Source organism: Ornithodoros turicata, chromosome 1 (genome assembly GCF_037126465.1).
Source record: "Ornithodoros turicata isolate Travis chromosome 1, ASM3712646v1, whole genome shotgun sequence".
NCBI classification, from domain to species: Eukaryota; Metazoa; Arthropoda; class Arachnida; order Ixodida; family Argasidae; genus Ornithodoros; species Ornithodoros turicata.
In genome coordinates, this window is record NC_088201.1 from 17,222,718 (window position 1) to 17,240,009 (window position 17,292).

A 17,292-nucleotide genomic window follows, 5' to 3' on the forward strand; every position below is an offset into this window, starting at 1 on the left:
CTTTGTAGACGCTGTAAAGCAAATGTCGGCACAGTTCCCTATGAAGTCTGCCCAGGACGCACGATACCCTGGAACAACATGTCGCCACTGTAGAAAAAAAGGAGTAGAGGGGGAGTAACTTCCGACTCTGACTCCATTTACACTATCCGTTTGAGTCGCATACTCAGTCTTTCTTCCTGCATTTGCCTTGTAACTCCATCACTGCAAATAGCTATATTCCCTCTTCCCTTCCAGAGTTTAATCAACAAGTAATATGTGACATCAGCCTCCTTCTCGTATACGTTGACTTTTGAGTTATAAACTCGCGTACTACAGTGCAGCCATTCATATGTTCCATCATTTTTGTTATGTAATACTTGGTTTTGTATTAGGTCTTTTGGTGCTTTATGGCAAGAGCGACTAAGGCCAAATAGTGCCAAGACACATGATTATTCTCCGTGCTGTGTTTTGCATGTTCTATGCTGGCTTGAAACAAGAAGGGTCTTATGTGTCATCGGTTTAAAAGGAGCTGTTACTGTTTTTGTTTTGACTACAGTGCTAAGAAAGAAAAAATAGGTGTGTTTCTTAAGTTTGAAGCAATGCACGCAAAGGTATGTGGGATTTAGCCACGGCAATAAACTGCCACTAATACCCTCTGGCTTCCCTTCTGTGACCGCACTGCGAGGTGGTTTTGCATTAAGACTCTCAGTTGGTAAAGTTCTCACCCTTACGTAAGGACATATTTCTGACACACTAGTTACGTCGAATACTTATCCCGGAGTCTCTGCGTTCGAGGGAGCTACCCGAGGGAAGCTAGGATGTTTTTTTTTCTGGTGAGTAGTTCCGTGGGACTACCCAAATTTTAGACCAGAAGGTATCGAAACCCCTATCTCTTGTACACTACCATAACACTTCCCTTCCTCTTTCACGCACAACTTTTGCCATCCCCATCGAGTATGTACTACGACACAGCAATGGAGCTTTGACTTCGAGACCGCGAGACACAGATATATCAGTCATATATTTCATAGAGGACTCCAAAGCAGCTGCACAGGTACTGGCATAAATCTGTTTCATGGTGTCAGGATGACACCTATAACTGGTGTCACGGTTAGTCGTGGGAAATGGAGTAGAGTGGAACTCCCTCTTGGAGGGTGTAAGTTTTACTCAAAAAGGGATTGTTCTTGTAGGAACAAACTACTTACTCCTCTAAAGGATTTGTGATGGCACCATTTTTTCTGAGAGTGATGGCAGATAGATCGCCTGGTACTAACACGCCGCCAGGAGGCCAGCCAACCGAACAACCTATTCGACCAACACGACAGAGGGGCCAAGTGATACATGTTACAAAAGTAACACTCTCATACGCATAAGAACAGGCCAGAGACGGCTCAAATGTAGTTGCTTCATTTACATGCGCCCATTATTTCAGATTGACATTTCGGGTTCCTCCCCAAAGACTTAGTCTTCAGTTTAGGAGCGCAAGGAAATATGTGCAAGATGAAGATACCGGTGTGGCATCCCCATGTGGACATCGAACGTCAAACCGGGCAGCATTTCTCTTTTTATTTGGTCCTTCCAATATCGGTCGATGACGCCGTGTTTGCTTGATGACGATGTATGGGAAACGGCTATTTTTTCCGATACTACAGCTCCTCAATATTCCTCTCAATTATCATTAATTTGAATAAATTCGGCACGCTCTTCATATTGGTGGGGTAAAAAAGTGAACTTTACTTGGCAAATTTCCGAGTTCAGTTCGCAAAAATTTACATAATTAAACTTAGGTTACATGACACGCACATCAGGAGGTGGCAAAAACCTAGTAAGATCAAATGCCGTTGACCGCATGATTCTATGAGGCGTAGTTTTTTTTTTTAATTATTATTATTATTATTATTATTAAAATTCAATGAGACGTTTTCTGTGACACCCTGTATAAGTCCGAAGGTGCCAAGGAACATGACCACTGCCATATTTCAATATTCCATGTTCCTTGGCACCTTGAGGCTTGCGTTGCGTTCCAGCCTCAGAACAATTCCTTTGGTGTTCTCTTGCGTTACGTATGCATGTCAAGCAGGTTAGCGGAGATGATCGACTTCACTTACAGCGCTATTGACTCCCAATCTGGGAAACCCTTTTGGCAGTTCAGCCGGTGTGTCGCCAGAAGCGGGGCTACCGTGCGTCCTGGGACGACTCTATGGGGAGCTGTGCCGATATTTGTCTGAAAGCGCCTGAGGAAAAGCGAAGGAAAATACGTATCCAGACAGCACAAGTAGTGCTGGCATTCAACAACGTGTCAATTTCCCAGTCTCGGCGCAGAAGCTGATTATCTTAACTACTTTTGCCTACGAAATAACTAGCTAACTTGATTAACTTACCTAATCTCGCCGTAGTGAATGGACTCTTTATTATTGTTATTTAGAGAGATTTTGCTAAATTCGGTGTCATAAAACACTGGCGATGCAGTTTTACGTATATTGGATGTGGTCAGTTATCAAGTTCTCACCCGTGGAAAACGATCATGAAAATCAAAGAAAAACGATTTGCATTATTTGCGCTAGGTACGAAAAAAAAAAAAAAGAATCCCATCTGTGCAGTTTTCGCTGCCATGCCCCCGTCGACCGATAGATATACGCACTTCATCTTAGGTGACGATCTCTCTCGCGTGATTTAGATGGCTAGATAATGTTACACCGACATTTCTAATTCTCGGTATAATCGCGACACGATACACGTAATATTTGCTACATCTTCACGCGTGGAATTTGCGTTGGTTGACAACAATGGTTGTCTAAATATGTTTTCGATTCAATCTGGTCACAAGAATGAGCGCGTGCGCCTCCAGATGGTCGTACTCTACATCAATACAATACTTTGTAGCGATGATATGACAGTCCTCCACAACATTTGCAACATTTGAAAGCCAGAGGATGCGTCTTCAAGCCCCATGTTTGGCCGGTCTTGACGAAGCACCCGTATATGCATGTTAGGCATGCATGCGTGCGTGTGTTCTCCCCCGCTTATGCGCTCAGCTCGCTTTTAAACTTTCTCCGCGCATCGATAAACGTAAGAAGAGAGACCGGGTTCTGCGCCCACTAAAACCTCAATCGATCACCAACGTCTGGATACTCCGCCTCAAACAGCACTACACTATAGCGAGATAAAACACGCCAGCCTTTGTCGGAGAAGAAAAGCGTCGAATGATAATAGATCCTGGGGAAACAAAACGCACCCTTGTTAGATTAACGAAGGAAGAACAAAACAGCGTATGGAGTTCATTCTCTTTTAACAAAAACGTCCGTATAATGGCGTCATAACAAGCCCCCCCCCCCCCCCGGCACACACACGATTCAATTTAGTCCAATTTTATGACAAGCGCAGGTGTATGGCGAATTACTTATCGTTCGTATGGTGAGAGCACGAATTCGTCAAAAACCTTAAAAGTGTACGAAGTCATGAAATTATCATCTGCATTGTGTCGTGTGTGAGTGACTGACTGAGACTCTTTGTCACTCGTTCCTTTTATTGTAGATAGCCATTTGTGTTTTCTTAGGTGATCTGGAGTAGCTGGCTCTCGGAACGAGTGCCTGTTTCTCCATTTTTTTTTCTTTTCTTATCAACTCAACTCGACATAAAAAGTAGAACAAGTTGCTGCACGCCTCCAAACGACGCATATCATCAATGCACACATTCCCATGTTGACCGAGAGTCATGAATGTGAAAGGCCAGAAAGGAATGGAAAGTACTCAAAGTAGAAAAAATAAATTAGAAACGAAAGAGATTCAACAAATGCAAGTCACAGACAAACAAGTCATACAATCGCGAAAAGTAGAAAGTTCCTTTCTTACGACATATTTTTTTAAAATGATCGATCCTTCGTTTGCTTCCTCTATTGATCGTATTTGTTCTAACGTTTCCGGATACCTAGAAACGCAAATGAAAACGATAAACGAAGCGTCCAACAACAGCACTTCGCGCGCGCACATCTGGGTAAAACCAACGTGTCCAAGTGCATGGCGGGTCCTCGGCTAAATCTGCCGTTGTTTTGATTGCCTTGTCTTAAGGCGTCTGAGTGCATGCTCGGTGAGTGGGAGAAAAATATACTCGTCCTAAATAGACGCAATCGTGGCGCGACGTCTACCCCTTGGGTACTTTGGCGTTCTTTAGCTGAGGGTTTTTGTCAGCTCCAGAGACGAACCATACTTTACTTTCCTGCAATCGCAGTTCTTTCTCTGCTCCTCTCCCAACTCTCTTCTCCTCGTGCGGGCGTCCGATCCTGGGTTCTCTGGTTTTGAACTCCAGTGGCTTGTCAGCGAAGTACGTCATACTTAGTTGGTTTAGTTCATTGTGAGCACGAATCGCGTAAAACGTGCACATACGTTGCTATTACTAAAATTCAATTACTACAAATGCCTGCCGCGAAGTGCGATGTTACACAGTTACACATGTTATCGCATTTCACAGTTAACGCCATCGCCACCATACTAGCTCATGTGGCGAGTTTTTTTCTCTTTCTTTTTTTTTTTCAGCCAACCAATCAGAAGGCACCACATTTTGCAGATATGTATTCCAGTCCCCTTCCGCCAACTTCTATGAATTCTAAAATTACAGACGTGGGCAGAATGAAGCGCACAAAAACATCGCCTCTCGCTCTATCGACCTTGATCTATGAGGTTGAACCCGACTATACCTTAGTTGAACAATCTCCACTTGCGCAAAGTAAGAGCCCCTTCACAAAATTATGGACAGATTTTTTCCGTCCTGACAAAGTTCCCTATCGTGCACGCTCGGTTTGCGTGCGCTGCTTCCACCAACGTTGACTTTACAGCGAACTAACTCCAGAACGCTGAATCCGTTATTTACGGCTGTTGCCTAGGGAATCATAGTACATTCCACACTCTTCTTCGTTCGCTGCTGAAGCGGCAATCTTTATTTCTTGTTTCTTTTACGAGCCCTCTGCTTCCATTTTTTAGAACATATAAGCAGGCATAATCCCGTGGGCCTCGCGAGAGCTTCCAGGGATGCTCACGCTACGTTCGCTTCCAACGGAAGATAAAAATTGGAGACCCCCGCACAAACAGTCAGCATGTCTGCGAGAAAGTACGGAGCGTCCCTTCGGAGATTTCCGTCATTCGCGTAGCAGCTGGGTCCAAGCTCCGTCCTCGAATATTTGGCAAAGAAGAGGGACTGCCTCCAGGTAAACGCTGTGGATATTATGTTTCTAAAAGTTTCTCAATGAGCCAAGGCTTCCGGTCTCAAGAAAAGTATTTAGAACCGAAGCACCCTTTCGGCAACGTCGACTTGGATCCAAGCGCTGCAAGTGGTTTTCTCAGAAGTACGTTGTTTCTTCGGCAAGAGAGGATGACGTCTTCTGCAAACAAGCGGCTCTTTTCTTTTTTTTTTTTTTTTTGGATTATGGAGTAACCGAGGAGCGGAACCAGCAGATGCCGCGAAGAACTGAAAAATCTACAATACATCCGGTTGGCATTAGATCAGACTTGTATGCATCTTACGTACTCTAGCCAAGTTACTGTATATTAAATACTTTTGGGAGTAACTTGATATCTTAAAAATAGTTTTAAAAGTCAGTATTTAGTATCTTAGATACATTTTGGCAGTAACCTGTACTTATCTCTTAAATTACCCCTAAGACACTCCTTTTTATTTTTATTTTTTTCTGGAGACAGGAATGGTCAAGAAAATGATTAGCTTCGTGTGTTTCGGTGGGACGCTATGTCGCTTCATTTATTTACTTACATTTAAATTTACATACATAAATTTACATGCCACTTATATTTACTCACCTATACTTATTTGTTTGACAGTACATTTCACAAATTGTAAATTGATAGCATCTTGAAAGTAACAAGTTAGCAAAACGAGTATTTAGTATTCTAGTATTTAGTATTCTACTCAAATACTTTTCAAGGTTGCGTATTTAGTACTCTGGTCAGTTATTTTCTTTACCTGGAACTCCGTAACTTCAATACTTTTTGCGAGTATCTTGTACAAGCCTGCAATCCAACATGAATCCGTCTTTCTGTTTTTCCCTTTTTCACGTCGGCATTATTTCATTCCGACATCTGACGACAAGGGAAGGTCACGCTTAAAATTTCTCTTCACGGGAACGCATGTCCATAGTTCTCAACAAGACACGAGGTATAGAGCGACATATATACTATATCGTGTTAGACATGTGAGGTACACTTATTAATTCAATGTACTTAGATCTCTGTAGGCGATATATGCAAAAGAAGAAACGAATTTTACGAGTTTTTCAATGTGCGATTTTTTCCTCGTACCGTATCGATGTGACAACTTTGTTAAAGTCTCTGATTGCTATATAGCTCGTTAACTGACCTTATCAAGAAACTAGTGCAAAATTTGGCTTATCACAGCCTCGACACACGCGAGCGTCATCCCACTCGTGGAAGCAAGACGAACGATTCATCTGGGCACTGTCGTCTCCTGACCAGTAAGTAAGAGCATCTCGCATGCTGCTAGCTTCACTCCACTTTGTTTCAACTAACTAATGCGGAGAATCAGTAGAATGGCCTAACAAACGCCCTAACATGCGAGCGCCTTCCAAACGGCTCCGCCAGATGCCACGGACAGAGTTTCCAAAAGCGCCCTCTCCCCACCCCACTCCCAGGCCGTAATTCGAAAGGGCGGCATCCAGTCGGTGACAACCGCTTTCTAATTAACCGAGACTTAATGCGAATGGACCGAAACTGGGAACACGATTCAACTCCACGCGCCACCATTATCATAATATGACATTGCCTTCAAAGATCAGGGAAGTTTGGAGCCAGACGCGAAAAGCCTCAGGACCCGGCGTGACGTGCGGCGACAGAGTAGTGCAAGCAGTGAAAGTTGAAAAATATGAATACAGTATGAAACATTATTGGGAAAAATATCGCGCACCAAGTATTCGGAGGATTTTTAAGAAACGGGTACAAGCCACGCGGCAGAAAAGAACTTAAGACTACTTTATGTTTCTGCTCAAAAGTGCATAATCATTTGTACGGTACGTACAGCCTATCACGTGAAGAGCGGCCACGTAAGTGCTGTTATACTCAAGGCCCTGCTTTCCTGACCTGTTATTCCAGCTGCATGCACAGAGACTTCCAAAGAGGGCTCAAATTTGCCCTGATTATTGTGTTATTCGGCGCATTCCAGCAATAGACGTAGTCGCAAAAGCGACTATACCAGCAATTACGAAGCCGCTCGCAAGAAAAGGAAGGAAGAGGAAACTGGCGCCTCAGCTGCCTTCAACTTAATCAAGCGCAGTCAATCACGGGAATAAAAAAACAGGCGCCTCCAGTTGGATCTGCTCGGCAGGCGCTCAGCGAGAAGGGATGGCCCGAGCGAGCAAGGCGTCCCTTCGCTACGGCCTCGTCGAGAGTCTATGATAACCTTGCCGCGAGCGCGAGCGCTAAAGTAAATAAACCAACATAAATGTGGGTAATTACGGTTGCGTATCTGTGCACCGCCAGGAGCAGCAGGCCGACAGCTATCGGAACGTAAATGACCGCAGAGCGACCGGTGAGCCAGATCATGAGCCACCGACACAGCTCAGGAAGCATCCGGGGCACGGAGGAAGGTTAATTGCTCTTCTGCAATGTCTATACCACTCTCGAACTTACGTACTCTGCATATACTGTATTACTCTGACGCATGTAACAGTAGTACGTGATGCCTAACAAGAACCGCAAAACGAGCATGCACATTTGTTTGAAGGATATCAACCACTCCTGGACACGAGGGAGCAGTTTCGGATCGTTACACGAAGTAGTTTTAGTAGTTACACGAAGTAGTAGTTTTTTTTTCCTTCTTCTTTCTGTTACAGAAATGCGGTTCAAGCACAAAAGGCAATGGCTGACGTGGTGCATGAACCAGCAGTCGGCGCTGTCCATGGAGTGCGTATGGAGCATCATGCAGCGTTAAAAAGAACCTTGTTGAGAGCACGCCACCAATGAAAAAGCTAGAAACGTAAAACAGTCACGTCAAAGGTAAGGCCTTCCTGTTGCCTTCTTTAGAATAGTCTCTTTGCGCTGATGAGGCGGAAGAATTGGTTGAGTTGTAAATCGTGTGGGGCTTGGCTGGAACAGCTGACACCACTGTACGAGAACACTCGTCAGTTCTATTCGTCTAGAAGTATAGGAGCTATACAGCAATTAATGTTAGATTCTAGCTCAGTTTAGAGTTGTTCCTTTCTTCTAAGAAAGAAAGAGCGATGTGATGCGGGCACACGGTCACGGAAGCAAACAGTGGTGCACAAGAAAGAAGAGAAGAGCATAGACAATAAAGGTAAAGGTGCTGAGTACAGAAGGTGTGCTGCTACTGTAGTGGTGATATTGTACTCGCTCGCCGACGTTGAGGCCCCACTGAGTACACAGGGTAAACGGAAGATAAATCTCCCGATGACGTAAGAGCAGCATTCTCTGACATGCACGCTTCCATTAAAAACATAATAATAAAAAACAAGAAGAAAAAGAAGATGTATGATATGGTCCTCAGCGTCAGCGACATATACATTGCTCATTTAATCTTGTAACGATACAATGGAACAATAAAATACGTGATGTGAGTTGATGTGAATAGTCCTTATACTCCTGTCTTCCGTCACCGTCCTTACTTGGTTCAATTGCCATTTTCTTTATTTCCGTAAACTCGCTCTTACTTAAGAAATGCCGCTGAGGTATTCCGAATAGGTCCCATTATATAGTGGTACAAGCGAAACAGTCATGACGATAATCATTGTTGGGTTTTTGTGCGCTCGAAGATGCTCTGTACAGCCCGAGGAAGACACGCAGAAATGAATTTATTTCTGATTTCGCATATATACCCCACGAGGAAGAGCTCTCTGTACCTTACAGCACAACCCATGCTTTCTCCCAGTGTTCACGGGCAGATGAAATGGAAGCGCGAACATCATCCCCTGGCAGCTGCACTAGTGACGGAACATTTAAGTCTTCAATCACGCCACCGTAAAGTCGGTTGGACCTGTCGAATACCACCGAGGGCGGTTTCTGCTATTCAGTTTTCCCATCGAGCACTTGAATCCGGCCGGATCAGGTGCGAAGTAGGTCCCGGCTTTCCCAGAGAGTCTTGTTTTAGTATTTCTGTTTGAGAAGCTTGTCTGTGTTTTGTGTACTTGCGGAAAAGAGGAGGAATACAATCTCTTTTTTTTCTTTTTTCTTTTGACCGCAAGGAAGAAATGTACATGCTGAGTAAAGCGCAAATTACTTACAGCCGTTCCATGGTAACGAGATCCGCAAAGGCGCTCCTGTCGATGATGTGAATTTGGTTTTCCATGAGTTGCCTGCAAAGAAAGTTGACTTATTGCCCTTTCGAACAATCTTGCCTGATAATCGTGCACGAAAAGATCCAAAGATGTCCGCGGTATCAATCCAAGGAATCTGGCAAAACCGCGTCTCGTGTACCAGGTAACCGCCCCCAAGCCTCTGCAAACTTGTTGAAAACGTAAGCTTTGAGAGGCAGTGTAAGGGTAGTAAAGCGGAAAAACCCAGATATCCGGTGTATAGGTAGATTGAAGCATGAGGTTCAGGTCGGCAGGCGCCGATATCTCGAACAGAGGCTGTTCAGACTACCGTGTGTCGAGACTTTGGCGCACGTTAAAGAACCCTCAGGTTTGCAGAATTAATCCACAGACCCGACCACGTTTTTTTTTTTTTTTGTTCCGTGTTAGCGCCGCGAAGAAACTGTGGCTATGTGCGGCGTACAGACGTGGAGAGATGGAGAGAGGACAGCAGGAAGGAGTGGGAGACAGGGGAGGTTAGTATGCGTCCTGGGCAGACTTCAAGGAGAACTGTGCCGACATTCGTCTGGAAAGTCTTCGGAAAACCCAGGGAAAACCTCAGACAGCACAGCCGGCGACAGGATGTAAACGAATACCGTCAAAAAGTGAAAGGTGAGATGGCCAAACGAAGTGATACCAGCAAAAAAATAAATGAGCTTGAACAGCGAGAATAGAAAAAAGCAACGCACAAACTGTTTGGTAATTTATTAACTATAACTGTTTATGCAAGCTTGTAACTATTTATACACGTACCACAGGTATAGCTTACATCCCCTGCGTTATGAAAGCGAAATGTGTGGTCTCCTTAAGAGTTTTTTCTCCGTATATAAGACATTGTGTGTATACACCCGTGTATACGACACATCCTAACATGACACTGAGTCCAGATAATTCGACCACTGTATCATTTAATGCAAGGTATGTGCTTTAATCCCACCAAGGTTCTCAGATAATGCCGCCTACCTACACCCGAATGCTCAATTTGAAATTACCCCGAAATTGCACCTTCAATTTCAGGCTGCCCCTCTCGATCGTTTCATCAGTCACTTCCTACAAGCCTTGACTGCCTTCTACAAAGCACGCTTCTTCCACAATGTGCAGCAGCCATCGTAGCTATATCTCTGCCGTGCCATCACATCCTTGGCGAAAGCTCATTCTCGTGGGTTCTGAGCAACGTTTCACGGTTTTATAGCGCCTACAACGGACGAAATTGCGGTCTCCTATCCCTCTTCGCCAAGCTATACGGCGTTTCCTGTTCTCTGCTTTGATGGCGACTCAGCGACGTGAGCGGCGGTCGTTCTCTGTTGGCAGTCTGCATGCTAGAAGCGTCATTTTAACTCCGCACAAAGGGAAGATACCCAGTGCCGCAACTCTCCGGAGCAATATCAACGAAAAGTCATTTGTGTAGGAGGAGATTCCCGATAGTGCACAGGCACTATATGGCTCGTTAGTGCTAACCGTTTCAGGACATCTGCAGAGGTTGGTGCAAGCCAGGTGAAGATTTTCGTTTGTATTGCCAACTGTACAATGTGACAACACTAACATATGTATACTGCCCTCGCTCTAAAAACGAAGAGCAGGCCACTGAACGGCCGTATCGTCGTTTATTGGAGACAAGGCACTTCACATCAAGCCCGGTGTTGAACGTATACGAACGCAGTTTTAACTCGATGGTGTCCCCGTAAATACAAGGGATTTTCGTGGTGTATACCGGGTGTTTCACGAAGGTCCCCAGGCTGAATAATTCGTAAACAGGTGGCGCCATCGAAGAAATTTCTTTTTGGCAAAGATCCTTGGGACAGCGGCATTGAACTGAGTACTAACAGTGAACTGCTCATTTGCATAAGCTCACTAATTAAATAAACATCCTAACTTTTAAATTTTACTTCGCACGCTTACGAGACCCCTGTTTTACGTATCGGGACCTTCAGGGGAAAATATTCCAAGAAAAAAAAAGCGTCGACACGTAGTGATTTTTTTAAAAGTAATTAATCGGTTTCAGTTTACGTATTTCTTGCGCGGAGCAGTGCACCAATGCGCTCTTTGCATCAGCTATCCGGCTGTCAATTTCGTCTTCATCCGCCTGGTTGGCACACGGGGGTGACGGAAGATAAGGAACAGCCGCAAGACGGCAGGAAACGCTTTGGTGTTCCTTCTCCTTCTCTATACGCTTAAAAATGAGGGGGGGGGGGGCGGTAAGGGCAGGATCGGTGAAAATGGACTTCACCACATAGCACGCTCCTAGCCAACCATCATCCCGAGTTACAACGTTCTCTCCCTTGATTTGATGAAAATTAGAGGCGTTCGCCTTTTTTGTACCAATTATGCCGTATATACATAATGAGTACAAAATAGGTTCCGCCTCCCATTTTTAACAAATCAGGGGCGAGAATGTTGACATTCGGGATGATGGTTGGCCCCATTACCCCCCCCCCCCCCCCCCCACCCCCGACCTCATTTATCAGAGTGATACACTAGTCGTGGCGCATTCGTCATCATCCCCCCCCCCCCCCCCTCATGATAAGAGCACGCTTTACCTACTGGACGAGAGAACCGCCAGCGCTGCTTACCAGTCGCTTTGAGAAGGAATACCAGAGCGTCTCTTGCGGCTACTCCTAATCTTCCGTCGCCCCCGTGCGTGAACCAGGCGGGTGAACACCAAATTGACAGCCGGATAGCTGATCCAAAGAGCGCATTGGTGCACTGCTCCGCGCAAGAAATATGTAAACCGAAACCGATTAATTACTCGGAAAAATCATTAAGTGTCGACGCGGGTTTTTTCTTTGAATATTTTTGGCTGAAGGTCCCGATACGTAAACCAGAGGTTCCGAAAGCGTGTCCCCGAAGATCCCAAGGATCTTCACCAAAACGAAATTTCTTAGATGACGCCACCTGTTCACGAATTATTCAGCCGAGGGCCTTCGCGAAACACCCTGTATAGAACCATACGTATGAAGAAAGGAAAATTGCGAGTAACAGAATTCGTCGGGTGACGAGCATGATGTGGGCAACTGCCCTCATGATCTTTGCTCTAACCCCAATTTTTGCCAACAGAGGTTTCTCCTCACCTCATCTCAATTATTTTCCTGAAAATCTTCCTCACCTCAATCGTTTTCGTTGTTTTTGAAAGGAAAACGCCCCTTTGTCACACGTTCTTAATACAGAACTTCACCACATAACACGCTCCTAGCCAACCATCAACCTGAATGTCATCGTTTCTCTCCTTTGATTCGTTGAAAACGGGGTGCGTATGACTTTTTTGTGACGCTTATGTGTCTCTTTATTATACTACTATATATATATATTTACTTATGACTCTTGTGTGCAGTTATGTTAATCGTCACAAAAAGGCGTACACCCCGCGATTTCCACAAATCAGGAGGGGTAACGGTATGATTCTGCGCAAAGGTTGGCCTATGTTATCTGATGATGATCTGTGTTATGAGTGCACTACATAGAGGAGGAAAAGCTTCGAAAAAAGTATGCAAACCAGCAGTAAGCCACGGTATTTTACAAGGTGATTCGGGGGTCGGGGCTAAGCGGAACGAAACAAATGCATCTGGCGATCTTAGTTAACATTAATTAACTTTCGTAATTAATAGAAAAAGTTTCTAGTCTCAGTTGCGAAAATGAAGCAAACCGCCTGGGAAAGCAGGAACAACTTCTCTTTCGAAAATCCGTCCAGTGCAAAGAAAGTTATTGATCTCGAAATCATATTCCGCGATGTCCTGTAACCAAAAGTGTGATTAGCCCATACCAATTTCTTCTCTCTTTTTTTCTCTCTATTTCTGGTTCAGCTTGTTTGCATTAATTAAAACACTAAAAATCCACTAACTAATAGAGGCGTATCTGTTTTTGCCACTAATGGGTCTTCCACATTTTAGTTTTTCGAAAAACAAATTCCTCACCCCACCTCAAACATTTTGCCACAATAAATAAACTTTGGTATAACTCAAAAGACTGCGTCGTGCGCTAGTTTGCGTATGAATATGGCCTTTCCCACTGTCAATATGTGCCATCTAGACGGGAAAGGACCAGATGTCTGGGTGTTTACACAGGATTTCTTTGCCTCGTTCCCAGGGTAGGTGGACAGTATCGATTTCAAATGCAGTGGACTGACATAGGAAGCTGCGCTTCAAAACAGGGATTTATGGGCGTATGTTTACGTGCTCTCCTAGAAAACGGGCCGGACATATCTTGATCATTGGCTCGAATACGGCAAATAAAGCTCATCACACCCTGCTTGCGTCATACTGTCCGAAATTTCACAAACACGCTTTACTCCATGGACTCGAGTTTCAGTTTATTCCCTACAAACAAGTACAGACCTTGCACAATGTCGTAAGGAAGGTAAGAAGAAACGCTGCAGTTTGGCTAATCCCATCTCTCATATAACCAGGCAGCATAGATGGCGGACAGCTATTTTACACATGTAAAGCAATCAACGAAATAAACGACGTGTCTTTAGCACATTAAAGCAGTAAATGTGACATTTTCCCCCGTTTTCTTATTTTCAGGTAAGCATGTCATGTGGATTGTTTCTTGACAGCAGGCGTAACTGTTAACCAGCCAATTTGAGCTTGTTAAATGTGTTCAGGAACGTATACTGCAGCATCTGAAACCCATAATTGGTTCTTACATGCAAAATAGTGTCATACTTGTATCGTGCGTAATTCTATGCAGCCTCTCAAATACCACTTCACATTGAAGACATGTCCCAAAGACAGGCGTATCTTAAGTACAGGTAATTTATTCATGCGGTTACATGTCATGTGGAGAAACGCGGTTGTAGACATATCTCGTACATATTCTACTAGTTACACATTTTCATATGTTCCTTTTCTAGGCTTGAGGGAAAAAAAAAAAAAACATGGATAAGCAACAAGAGCAAGTCGTATTTAGTGCAGGTCTAACTCTAATGTCCGTTATACCGTGGCAGAAATTGGGCACATGCACGTGTTTCAACAGAAACGACAGATAAATTATGACTATGACATGAGGTGTGCCTCAATGCACAATGCACATGTAGGGAAAACAATGTGACTCTAAAGATCGCAGCACGTCTCAGAGCAGAAAGGTTACAGTTCAAGGTGGATCCAGACGAGCAATCCTCCAGTGTCCAGTAAGATCTACCCAAGGGCCGTCCATGTTTACTGTGGTAATTTTAGTTCGCATTATAAATATCGGTACAAAGCATAGCCCACGAATATAAACACCCGGCAACAGGTACGTGTCCACACGAACACCAGTTGGAATTAGTTGAGATGCGAAGCCGACGGTTTGTGCAAAAATATTGGGATAAATTTTGAAGACAAGACTTTGTGTACAAAATGGTAGTTGTAGAAAGTGTTGAGCTTGTGCATGTGTGCTCTCCGTCTTCGTTTTGCGTGCTCGTTTTCAACGTGGACTTTATGTATACCTGTCCTTCATGTAGACTTGCTTATAGATGCATTACAAACGAGAGATTTACTGTCGTTGTGTAGACGCTTAAATACAGAAAGCGCTCTCTCAAAATTAGCAGCAGGTGCTGCACCACTTGAACTGCAGACCACGATCCGCCGGCAAACCATGGTCGCCTGCACCCAATCAAGTTTCTCGTACCATTATCGGATGGCCTACCTTACATCGACGGGAACTCATTATTTAGTCGATTGGACACGGTTCAGTCTCATTAGAGAGGAAAATACTGGTGAAACTGAAACTGGTCACGGAGGGGCAGCGTTCGTTGCCGATATACCCTGTCCGGTTCAAGGACGTTCAAATAATGGACAGCGTGTACACGAAAACGTCATTATGGGGTAATTGTGGTCAATCAGATTAAGCGCTCCGTAACGAAGGGCTGAATTCCAATCTCCGCTCGAAAACTTCTTTGCTTCAGAGTGAAACAGAAAGGGTATCGCAAATTGCGGAAGTCGTGATAGTAAGTAGTGTGTCGATAGATACGTATCATTCGTTTCTCCTTGATAAGCGCGACGTCGACTAGGTCTATATTGGATATTATTATAGAGAGTGTCAAATTGAGGCACAATATCAGTTCTTGTGCAGGTTCAGTTCAGGTTCGGTTCAGTTCCCGTTAAGTTCCGCTTCAATCTAACGCTTCGGTCATCCAGTCTGTACATATTTCAGCACTGTTTTGAGCGCGGCGAGCGAAAGTCAGAAAGAGAGAGAGAAATAAATAAAAATGCTCTTTAAGCACAGAGCAGCAGGAAATGAAAAAAAGAAATGTAGATTACAAGAAGCAATAACATGCGTATTGCAATTGCAAGGGAAAAAAAGTGAGCGAACGGAGAACCAATTGTTCTCTCGAAAACATGCACCGCATTCCACAGGTGATTCCCTCGCGTTCTCGTACGCGGCAACGGGAATGTGAACTATTATTATTTAATCACATTATTACAGAAAAATAAAGGGGGGTAATTACTCTGCGTTGCTATATTGCCTCCACTTCCCCTCGCCAACAATGTGCCAGTTGAACAACAAGTTACTCTTTCTATATAATTGCAAAGAGAAAGTGTCTGAAGGCCGTGAGTTAATATACAATAATGAATAAGTGGGCCGGAGACGGGAGTTACATGAAAGGAAGTAAAACAGTTAGTGGTTTAATGCATTAGTTAACAGAAATAATTAACTCTTAGATTTAAAAAGTTACAAAAATATAGATGGTCGACGTTTCAGAGGAAGCTCCTCCTTCTTCAGGATAAAGGTAATGACTTTGTGCTATGTCTTATATAGGTTTTTTGAATGACGTCACATTTGAGTATGAACTCGCCACCTGGCAATTGTCGTGCAGAGTTCTGGAAATTTTCCCGAAAATTTCACGAAGTCATTTATCATTACCCTGAAGGAGGACGAGATGAGTTTCGTGAAAAAAACATAACTTCTAAAGCAAGGCGCTGTCGGCATTAAAATGGTTAGCACCCTTTTGGGAACTTCAGAGGACACATTTTAGAGAAAAATCTGCCACCGAAGCTAGTCATTTGTTGCAGTAATTAATTGGTTTCGGTTTACATAATTTTGTCGCGGCTGGTCGCGATGAAGCGCAAAAGGACGCTCTTTCACTCCCTTATCCACCAATGAATTACGGCCTTACACCAATGAATTTCCTTTTGCGAAGAAGTTTTTCACGAAACTCATTTGAATTTTTATTTAAATAACAGTGCCTCCCACTCATGAGTGCCTCCCACTCATTCACACGGTGCGCAGCTTGTAGGTGGTATCGGACAGATACTCGTAAAGAGGAAAGTTCTTTAACTGGTGCACCCGTTCGCGAATTATTTAGCCCGAGGATTTAACTGAAACACCCGGTATAGTCTTTTGCTTGGTTTCGGGGCGTCTAGTAAAGCTACTGCCCAGGCTTTGCTCCGATTCGATTAAGTAAGCACTTTTGTAGCCGCCGTACGACGCCTGTGCTTCTATGCTTCTGTGCTTCCAGGCGTTATCGAAGATTACTGCCAAGCAGAGATCGAGCGATCACAATAGTCGATCACCTTATATGGGTATTCGTGTCTACCTTCTCTTCTTTTTTTTCTTTCTGTTATCACGCAATCATTAACGTTACGCGCTCCCACGTGCAACCAGCCCATAATGAAAGTAATTCGTCCGTCACTATCGGGTTTCCAGAGCATGCCATGGAAATATTGCGGAAGCAACGTTCGCCACGAAGTTGAAAAATTGCTTTCACTTAAGCACCCGCATTTCCAATCAAACCAATTTAAAACTGAACCTAATCAATTACCCGCGAACTCCGACGACACCCACAAGTGCCGAGCCATCCATAACGCGGCAACACGGTGCGATGCGTATCGAACGGGCCACAATTTCGCAACGACAACTGCATTGGACGCGGACGCGCCTCCACCGTTATTTGCGTCGCAGCCACCGAAAGTTCCGTTTGTAGCGTGGCGCTCGCCAATCTATCACCCACACATCAATTACCTGGTGAGGCAAAGGAATTTGCGCAGTGTGGGCAGCTGATCGGCTACTGGGCG

The 17,292-nt window shown here is 44.3% G+C and overlaps 1 protein-coding gene and 1 long non-coding RNA gene across 7 annotated transcripts in view; one reads left to right on the forward strand and one right to left on the reverse strand.

The window, feature by feature from the left end:
- LOC135377543 (protein slit-like) overlaps positions 1–17,292 on the reverse strand; it is a 268,615-nt gene that overhangs the window by 143,074 nt on the left and 108,249 nt on the right. For all 6 annotated transcript variants that reach the window (XM_064610052.1, XM_064610053.1, XM_064610051.1 and 3 more), the window contains exon 3: positions 9,236–9,307. In XM_064610052.1, the coding sequence (XP_064466122.1) occupies positions 9,236–9,307 (72 nt within the window). The remainder of the gene's footprint in view (positions 1–9,235; positions 9,308–17,292) is intronic.
- LOC135377547 (uncharacterized) overlaps positions 1–17,292 on the forward strand; it is an 87,328-nt gene that overhangs the window by 68,519 nt on the left and 1,517 nt on the right. The gene's annotated exons all lie outside the window — the stretch shown is intronic.